This window comes from Alosa alosa, chromosome 4 (assembly GCF_017589495.1).
Source record: "Alosa alosa isolate M-15738 ecotype Scorff River chromosome 4, AALO_Geno_1.1, whole genome shotgun sequence".
NCBI classification, from domain to species: domain Eukaryota; kingdom Metazoa; phylum Chordata; class Actinopteri; order Clupeiformes; family Clupeidae; genus Alosa; species Alosa alosa.
This window is the reverse complement of record NC_063192.1, coordinates 18,179,253-18,189,588: the sequence shown is the minus strand read 5'-3', so window position 1 is coordinate 18,189,588 and position 10,336 is coordinate 18,179,253. Positions and strand designations below refer to the sequence as shown.

Below are 10,336 nucleotides of genomic sequence, written 5' to 3'. Positions count from 1 at the left end.
CTAGTTATCTCACATACACTCAGGCACATATACACACATGCATCACATCTTGTGTGTGTAAACACACTCCCATAAGGCACTGTGTATACATAAACAAATGCACATTTTGTATACAGTGCCTTTGTAGCAAAAACATTCGTACACACACACACACACACACACACACACACACACACACACACACACACACACACACACACACACACACACACGTCCCCTTGTTAGTTTGTGTAGACTATAGCTACCGCTATAATGCTCAAATGTATACATAACCAAAACCAAATCCACACATGCATGGTCATAACCACAGCATATGCTTTTCCTCCACCACAATATCTCAGATTCAGCGTCCTGTCCCTGCCCTGTGTAGCAGCACAGCCTCTCCCCCATTACCTACAAGCTCACTGGGGAGCAGTACACCCACCTGCAGGTAGAGGGCAGTGTGGGAAGCCTGCCCACTGAAAACCCATACGCACACGCTCAAACACACACATGCACGTGCGTCTCTATTTCTGTCACCCTCTCTTGCTCGTCTTCTCTTTTTTTATGGGTCTTGTCTGAACTCTTCTAACCTTCTTGGCCATGTGGCAAGCCAGTTAGATTACACAAAAGAGATGGCGCCTGTGGTGTGTCTTCGCAGCCTGAACGTGAAGCATACCAGCGTGCTTGACTTTGAATGTTCACTTCTCGCTGGTTGTGTCACGACAGGGGCGATGCCGTGGGCCAGGGTTAACTTTTGCATGGTCAATGTTCGGCCTGTTTGAGTTTGGATCCATGTTGTGTGTCTCAGGTGCAGGGATGGTCAGCAGCAGAGACCTGGGGTCAGGAAAGGCGAGGGGAGGAGCCAATGAGTGTAACAACAGATCACATCTCTCCTCCCCTCACAGCTTAAATTGGGAAGCTCACTTTAAGTAATAAAACAATATGTGAATTCCTTAATGTCTCTGTATGAGAGCCTTACTGTTATGTAGACCCAGTCAGTTAGTAGGTACTGTCATGGAATGCTGCATTAGTAGTTCGGCAAAAATATAGCCTGACCTCCTGGCTGAGTTGACACTTAAGCCTGGCAGTATGCCAGTTTTAGCAGTCAGTTATGATTTAGTGTCAGGAATGAGATCTGTGCTGGATGAAGACAATTGTCATATTCACTCTAGTCAGTGTGTAGCACTGAGCCACAGTGGGTGCAGCCGGCTCCTTCAGTAAATGTGGGAAATGATCTGTTTACTCATTTTAATAACTCTGAGTATTTTTAGACCAGTTCAGCACCTGCATGTGCTGATCAGTATCACCACATTATCTCAGTTTTCTCTCCCTATCTTATAGCAACTGCAGTCCAAAGGGATCTTTAGAGCACAGAGCACCACAGAGCAGAGTAGGCCCATCTGTGTGCACTGGGGCAACAGCTCATCAGTGTGATTTCTGGTTTTGGCAATTGAGATGTAGTACAGGTTTTGTGAAGGTGTTTTTTTTGGAGCGGTTGTAAACAGTTTGCCTTCCCTGGGGGCTGTTTGTGCTCTGGTGTTTTCTTTGGGATTACGGGAGCCTTATCCTGTTTCGTAACATGTGCATGCATGTACACACACGCTGCCGTGGCCGCCACCGCCGCCAAGCACACGTGTATGCACACACACACACACACATACAAAGTGGCCTTTGTGAGTCGTGCCGTTTTCCTCGCGCTGCCGGGGCGGCCCAAGAACGAGTGATGATCGTAAATCTTGGCGAAGGAGAAAAGGGGAAGGGATTCACCCACTTCCTACTGTTATTATTAGGGGTTAGAGTTTGACACAATTTACGGTGGAAAAATTTAGCAGCCCCACAAGGTCAACATCAAGACTCTCCCTCCTCCTCCTTTTTAATCTGCCTCCTCAGTTCCTTCCACAACCGTAGTGCCCTCTAGCGCGGCAACTACAATAACCAAACTTGTGAGGCGTTTGGAGGTCTGAAAGAAAGCGTAGAGAAAGAGCAAAGCAAATCTCCAGAGATTGCTCACTGTCACTGAACAAAAACTAATGTGTGATTTTTCTCTTTCTTGTGTTCTTGCTTTCATGTAGGACAATGAAGATGTTCAGTATCACAACCTACCCACCCCTAACCGTAGCTGTGGGGACTGGGTAAGAGAAAGAATCTGCAAGAGAGAGAGAGAGAGAGAGAAACAGCAGGTGCGAGAGAAGAAGAGAGGAGGGAGACAGACAGGTGTTTGTGGAAACATTTTCCTGGGAGACATAACTTAAGCTCCAAGAAGAAAGGTGGGTGTGTGCACTCAGCAGATCAGCCTTTGAATACTACTGGCAGATGTCATGCTCTAGAATGATTTGAATCATTCACTTTGACTGCTTAAATGCTAACCCTGAAGTTTCATGTTACCTAGACTCTATGTATATCCTAGGTCTTTCAGCGTTTAGTGTTATAAAGGTAGGGCTGTAAACCACCATCTCATCAAAGTAATTAATTAGCACTATATTATGTAGACCTACCAATTTCAGTAATTTAATTCTTGACTAAAGCTCCTTTTTGAAAAGATGACAGTGGGGTTGAGGGCTGCTCCTCTTTCTTTCTTTCTTGTAGGTCTGACTGACTGTGCGTCCACTGCTGCTCCCCATCTCTTCCCTGTGGCACGCCCCGGTTAGCCACGCCCCAGCCACTAGCCACGCAGAGTCTGGACGGGTGGGGAGCCACGGCCGCGTTTCCATGGCAACGGCACCCTAGGGCTGCCATGGCAGCAGCCGCCGCCAATGCCCCAGGCCACCACATCCCAGCACTGACGCAGGAGGACCAGCAGGACCCACGCGCCGCCGCCAAGCTGTTTGGAGGTGCCGCGCCGCCGCGAGCGGAGAGAGAGCGAGAGAGGGAGAGAGAGAGGGAGAGGGAGAGGGGAGAGAGAGCGGGCGGCCACGAGTGTCTGGTGTGCGGCGCTCTCTTCGGCTCGCCGGACAAGCTTCGGCTGCACGCCTTCTGCCACGCGGGGGAAAAGCCGTTCCACTGCTCGCAGCCACACTGTCCCAAGGCCTTCAGCTCCAAATATAAGCTCTTCAGGTGAGCCCCGGGCCTAACACAGACCCCACCCTCAGTTCTGGCACACTGCCAGGTCTTAATGTAAGTTCCTTCAAAACAACATTACCAATAATTGACAGAGGGATACTCTGCATTTTTCAACCTGGGCCCTATTTTTAGATGTTTTTTAGGACAAATGTTTCCGTAGGAACATAACGATGGGAGTCAGTATTAAACTGGTGTATTAACACCAGCAATGGCTAAGAGGCTATACAATGCACGCATATTGGGAATGTCTGTAGTCACGTCAAAATCAAAAAGATTTTGCCAATGATTAGTCTCAACTTGTCATTACATCTCACAACATGTCGACTGCTTTTAGTAGCTTTCTTCCCAACTCTGATCTTTCTTTCCCTCTTCCTCGTAGGCATATGGCCACACACTCCCCACAGAAAACCCACCAGTGCTCGTTCTGTGAGAAGATGTTCCACCGCAAAGACCACCTGAAGAACCACCTGCAGACCCACGACCCCAACAAGGAGGCCTTCAAGTGTGAGGAGTGCGGCAAGCACTACAACACCAAGCTGGGCTACAAGCGGCACGTGGCCATGCACGCGGCCACGGCGGGCGATCTCACCTGCAAGGTGTGCCTGCAGAGCTACGAGAGTACACCGGCGCTGCTCGAGCACCTCAAGAGCCACTCGGGCAAGAGCTCGGGCGGCACCAAGGAGAAGAAGCACCCGTGCGACCACTGCGAGCGGCGCTTCTACACGCGCAAGGACGTACGTCGCCACATGGTGGTGCACACAGGCCGCAAGGACTTCCTGTGCCAGTACTGCGCGCAGCGCTTCGGACGCAAGGACCACCTGACGCGCCACGTCAAGAAGAGCCACTCGCAGGAGCTGCTGAAGATCAAGACGGAGCCACCGGACATGCTGGGCCTGCTGGGGACGGGTTCGTCGCCGTGCACGGTCAAGGAGGAGCTGAGCCCCATGATGTGCAGTATGGGCTCGGCCGGGGACCCCATGATGGCAAAGGCCTTCCAGACTGGCACGCCCTTCCCCATGGGCATGTACAACGCGCACCACCTGCAGGCCATGTCCAGCCCCGGCGTGGGCCATCACCACCACCACCACCACTCGCTGGTGTCCGGCTCACTGTCGGCCGCCATGGGGATGGGCTGTCACATGGAGCCTCCTCCGCCGGCGTCCTTGCACCCGCACCACCACCCGCATCACCACCACCATCACCACCACCATCACCACCACTCCCCACCTCCGCACGCTCAGCAACAGCCCCCTCCTCATCCCCCGCCGAACCAGTCGCAGGTGCACCCGCAGCCCGCGCCCAAGTACCAGCTCGGATCTACCTCATACCTGCTGGAGAAGCCGCTCAAGGTGGAGATGGAGAGTTTCCTGATGGATCTGCAGAGCGGGCTCCCCGTGGCACCGCCCAGTGTCTCGGAGCCCCACACCGCCTCCTCGCCGCCTAAGGAAGGCATGGAGCCGCCACCATCCGGACTGCCCGACGAGCTATGTGGCGCTGGCGGTGCCGACGGCCTGCTCTCCAAGAGCCCGGCCGTCATCGCCGAGTCTCTGTGTGCTGCTAACATGGACTTCTCCCACCTGCTGGGTTTCCTGCCGCTCAACTTGCCCCCCTACAGCGCCCCCATGAGCTCCGGAGGCCTGGTGATGGGCTACACCACCTCCTCCTCGGCCATCTCCTCCTCCTCTTCGTCTTCCTCCTCCTCGTCCTCGCACGCCACCGAGCCTCATGCTGCTGCCGCCGCCGGTGCCGCGACAGCGCTGCCTCTTACCTCTTTGCAACATCAACCTCAGGAGCAGCAAGGCTCCGGTGGAGGCCTCGGCTTGGGGCCCCTGCACTCCCTCCCGCCAGTGTTCAGCTCCAGCCTCAGCACCACCACCCTGCCTCGCTTCCACCAGGCCTTTCAATGAGGGCTCCACCCCGCCCCGCCACTTCTGCCGCCTGCTCACCCGCGGGCACACGCCTCCCCCGGTGGGCAGGAGGGCGCACAGGGCAGGGCGGGGAGGGGGGGTATTGGCCTAGGTCCGTGAGGACCCAGAGTTCCTAATCAAAAAAGGTCGGGAGAGTCAAACACTTGAACATTTTAGAAGCCTTAATTGAAGCGCACAAAGCTTTTGATTGAGCCTGGAGGAATTTACCCTTTAAATTGAGGAAAAAAGGAAGAAATAGGAAATGCAAAAACAAAAGCTTTTATTTAGGCTGTTTTTAAAAACAAAAAAAAGTTTATTAAGAATGATGATTAATGTTCCCCAACTTGCCCTGTCTCCTTCCAAACTCTTCCCTACCTCTCTTCTCTCCTCCCCTCCCTTATAAAGTAGTTAGGAGGCAGCATCAATAGGCCCTAAGGCATGGTACTGCATAAGTTACAAAATAATAATATTAAGAAAAAGTTTCTCTGTCAAGATTAATGTAGAGAAGAATCTTTCATTTATGATGCAGAAAGACTAGTTTGAAGTGAATAGGATGTTTTTTCCTCTTTTAAAAAAAAACACTATTCCAAATGTGAGACGTTACGTCTGTTTGCCCTTAAACTCAAACCGTCTTTGGCAGCCAGGAGTGAAAGAATAAAATAAAAAATTAGTGAAGGAATGAAGTCATAAGACAGGCCTGGTAGTAGAATAGTCTCTCCTTCTATCTCTCTCTCTCTTTCTCTCTCTATCTCTCAGTATTCAGCTGACAAGAGAATAACACATTTGGCAAAAAAATAACAGCTGAGTTAATATTAGCGAAAAGTTGAGGAAAAAAATACATTAAATTATACTAATGCCAGAATCAGGGTGTGGACTGTCAAAAGTCTTCATTTTAGTGAGAAGGGACATTGGCTAAAATTACTTCCCCCTGAGACTGGTATGTGCTCTTTTTCTAAACTTACAAATTATTCTACCTTCAGAGGTGCATCTTTCAGCTGTGAATTGAAAAACACCACAGTTCTTTTTCCTTTTGGAAAAAAGAGAGAGAAGTTTAAAGTACATTGAAAACAGCTGCACCCAATCACATCCCTCTCAACATGTACACAGCCAACCCAGTGACCAACCCCCAAATTACAAACAATGTTAATAGATTTTTTTTTGTGTGTGTGTGAGGAAATCATAGGACGTTACACAGGTTTACAGCTTTCTTCGAGAGAAGCACTTTGTTTACAGCAGAAGGCACTTGATTTACTAGGGACGCAGTGCCGTCCCCAGTGACCTCTTCACCCTAACCCTTCAACACGCTTCCTGGGATACTGATACTTCTGTTGGTGCTTGTGACCTATCAAGGCCATTCTGTCTGACAAGATATCTATGTTTAACAATCCCAATAGGGACTTACATAACAGGAGGTGGCTTTCAAGGATCCCCCCTTCTGTCTTCCTTCCAGCACTAATTTTCCGAAGTCTCCAAGGCAACAAAATTTATTTTCCTGCTCCCGCCCACCTCATGTTATTGAGATATACTTTTAGACAAAAAGTAATAGTAGGCAGGTTTTTCTTTTTTTTAGGAATACATGTTAATAATAACCCTGACATATGTGAATAGAAACAAATGAATAACAATTTCAGTTTAAAGAAAAAAAATATTTTTGCAGTGTACGAAATACCACATCAGAAACTATATATTATAATTGCTTTTTTTCAGTAAAGTGTAATTTAGATAGATGTAATAAAACAAATTGCTGATTTTTAAGAAAAAAAATGTCTGACAGGTTTACATACGTATGTATCTTGCATCATATTGATCAAAAAAGGATGAAGTATTAGCTTTTCCCTATAGCTTTTCTCTGTCTTATTTGTCCTTACCTTTGTATGTACGTGAGTCAAACAAGAGGGCCCGTCAGAATTGCGGAGTGACACATGTATCTTAGGCTATTAGTGGCATAATCAACTAGAATGGATTTAACATTATCTTTGAACTTCTCTGTAGAGTGTTTTAATAGAAAGCCCATGTTTTGATTGATTTGGATTTTAAATTCTCGCAGTGTTGAGTTGATGTTGACCTGCCGGTTTATTAGTCTGTTTGGTGAGTGGTACTATTTCAAGTGACCCTTCTCACTGTAGATGTATGTTCTCCATTGACAATGAAACATGTACTTCAGCTTAAAAGCTCCGACCTAACTATGCCCTCGTTGCCCTAGAATTCGCCAGAATTAGCTACTTCCACTAGACTTGAGACCACAGTTGTAAACACAAGAGGGAGCTTAGCTTTTCACACTCAAAGTCGGTCTGCTAATCCAAATGGGTTGATGGTGGAGAATATTCTCATGCCAGGAAACCAAACCATGTTATGTCTTTAGTGTAGTGAGCTCCCTCTTGTGAAACATGAGGACATCAAAACTTAGGATCACTGTCAAACATTTCAATTCACTTAAAATGGAGTGGTGTCAGAATGGTCAAACATCACACCTCTACCCCCAACACATAAGAAGTGTTCTTATTTCACTGCCACTCTTTTAAGGATACTCACTCAACAGCAGAGGCTATACCAAGCGCCCCCCTTCACTCTGAGAGCTTCCCTTGCCTGGAGGAGACGTCCTCTTAAGAAGCAAGTTCATCTCTACTGCATAGTGAATGTGAATGACCATAAAATAGTGACTCAGAAACAAAAATGGTGGCCACAATTCAAAAATGAGATATAACAAAAATTCATGTAAACATTGCTGCTTTTTTAGCTATAGTTGCCAACAGCGACCGTAGACCACTAGAGGAACATTTCAACCTGCAAAGCTGTTTTAAGCAAAAAAAAAAAGAAAAGAAAATGAAATGAAAAGGAAAAAGAAAGACAAAAAATAGTCTAAAAAACATGCACAGTAGTACACACGAACTGGTTAGTCCTTTCGTCTCTGTTCTCCTTATCCAGCTGCTTCTTCAGTTTCAAAGGAACATTTTTTATGAAAGGGTCTAAGAAGACACAATATCCAGAACAAAGAAGTCACCAGCCTGGTCTTTGACATTCAAAGCAGGGGACACTTGATTGGGATATTGCCTAGTCGTTTGTTGTCATATGATATATTATTTTCTGTTTGTTTGAAACAGGACCTCAGAAAAAAAAAACAACACAACACATCACCTCATTTTTAATATTTTTTTTTTTCATACCAAAAACCCGGGGAGAAGAAATTATATTTTGCACAATTGCTCAAGGAAAATGTATAGGTATATATTGGTAAAATAAATCAGATTTGTCATACTGTAAGACTAGCTCTTAAAAACTGATGATAAGAAATTATGAATGTCTCAAAAGACATTTGTTCCTATTTTAAAGTACTGAACAGTTTTGGTTGTGTCAATGTTGACGTGTTTTCTGATTAGTTCTTAGAAAGAAAAAAGAAAGAAAAAAAGTACTCCTAGTCCACAGTTTCCTGGAAAATCCTGGATATAGCTGTGTTCTAAAAAATAGATTTATTCTTATAATTTAAGTCTATTTGTTTTGGATATTTCAATTTTATATGATCCAAATAAGAATCATTTATCTCAATTACGTTAAGCACTATTGGATATTTGAATATTTGTTTTATGACATTGGTTGTCAAAATAGAGAAAATATGAAAAGCTAAATGAAAACATTCACCTTAATTTGGAGGCTAAAATTGATAAGCTTTAGTCATATCATGGCTAAGGCTATCAAACAGATAATTTTATTTAGTTTTCCCTCTGAAGAGACAAAAAATATTTCTTAACTGTAAAGAAAAAAAAAAAAAGCTATTGGCATCTATTGAGTTTGTCCTCCCCGGGTTTATGTGAGCTGATCTGAATTCTAGCACTTTTAAACCTTTTAAAAAGAGTATTTTCTTTTAAGATTTCAGCCTTAAATGTTTGTATGTTTTTAATTTTTTGTATTTGACCTTGTACATGTATGTGCCATTAGTCCGATACGTAGACATTATTCATCTTGTCGTGTTTTCCCTCTTCAAAAAAGAGTTAACAGTATTTCTGATAGATTTTCACTAATATCCCTCTTTATGCCCCTAACCCTTCATTTTTTTGTAATCCCCACATTGTGGCGATCAAGTTTAATCTTCAATCAATTTTTTTTCATGAGAATTTATAAACGAGTCTTAATGGCTCGAACTTTGCTTTGATTAGAAGAGCCAAAAATGGCTCACCACATGTTAAGCATGAGAACCTACCCTAGAACCACCACCACTCAGCAAGAGGGAGAGAGAGAGAGAGAGAGAGAGAGAGAGAGAGAGACCGAGTGTGTGTAGAGAGAAAAAAGTAAAACGTCTCCCTTTCCCTCTCTCAGCCATGCCTGAAAAGTGTTTTAAATCTATAGCAGTGGGCAGACTTGTACCGTATATGGTCAGGAAATGCCCTCCCACCCACCGTGCTTGTGGTTTCAATTAAAGTTGTCAGGATGACATGCCAGGTTGTAGGTGGGCATGGGCACACAGGCACTGGCACATGGCAAAGGCTTTTCCTCCCATTTAGCTGAGCTTGGTGGAACTGAAATATTGGTTTAAAATTGGGTGCTGCTTATCCAGAAGAGAACAGGAAAATGAGCATTGCTGGAAACATCCCTGATGTCCCCCACAAAGTTACCAATGATATGACAAAGCAAGATCCATTTAAAAAGAATCTTGATTTTAAACGAATTGGACATTTAACAGCAAATGTGTTTTGTGAAGAATACACAAATTGAGTCAACGTTAGCCTCTTTATTTGACCTCATCAGTTTCTTGGACCCTGTTGTACCTACAAGGGATGCACTTATCCTTTCAATTTATCCACACCAGTAGGTGCAGAACTAAGAAATTTTATGGGAATATATTTTGAAGAAAGAAAAATTTATGGCAGAAAACCAATCAGATTTGTTTTTAAGTAAATGCCTCTCTTTTTGTTTTGCTTTATAGTAAAGAGATGGGTACTGTCTGATATAGACAAAATCCATGTGTAGTTTTATATATTTTTAGCTTCATGTAAGTCTTGCATTCCAAGTTCTCATTGTATCTTTGTTTAGCAACATAGTTCTTTTTAGTACTCCTTTATTACCGCATCCCTGGGAAAAAAGGTGAAACACATGAAAATGGAGTAATTGCATTCATTCTTACACTATTTTATATAGCATGGAGTTCATCATCTACAGGGAGCGTTGTATAAAAAGAGAATATGCTACAGGACAAAACAATCTGCTTTTTTTTGTTTTGTTACATAACTCACATGCAATCAATTGCAGCAGTGTAAAGTGACAGATTTGTATATTGGTTGATCCAAAGAGATGACATAACAACATACCTATTTACTTGTACAGTACATTGTATCATTTTGACTTGTAATGTGTTATGTTAAAAAATGATTAAAAGATAAACCCACGGTTTCATA

General features: G+C 44.7%; 1 protein-coding gene across 4 annotated transcripts in view; it reads left to right on the top strand.

The window, feature by feature from the left end:
• Nucleotides 1-10,336, top strand: part of plagl2 (pleiomorphic adenoma gene-like 2) — a 41,826-nt gene extending 31,490 nt beyond the window's left edge. For all 4 annotated transcript variants that reach the window (XM_048240266.1, XM_048240263.1, XM_048240264.1 and 1 more), the window contains exons 2-4: nucleotides 2,055-2,249; nucleotides 2,569-3,036; nucleotides 3,422-10,336. In XM_048240266.1, coding sequence (XP_048096223.1) covers nucleotides 2,717-3,036; nucleotides 3,422-4,949 — 1,848 coding nt within the window. In that variant the 5' untranslated portion in view covers nucleotides 2,055-2,249; nucleotides 2,569-2,716 and the 3' untranslated portion in view covers nucleotides 4,950-10,336. The remainder of the gene's footprint in view (nucleotides 1-2,054; nucleotides 2,250-2,568; nucleotides 3,037-3,421) is intronic.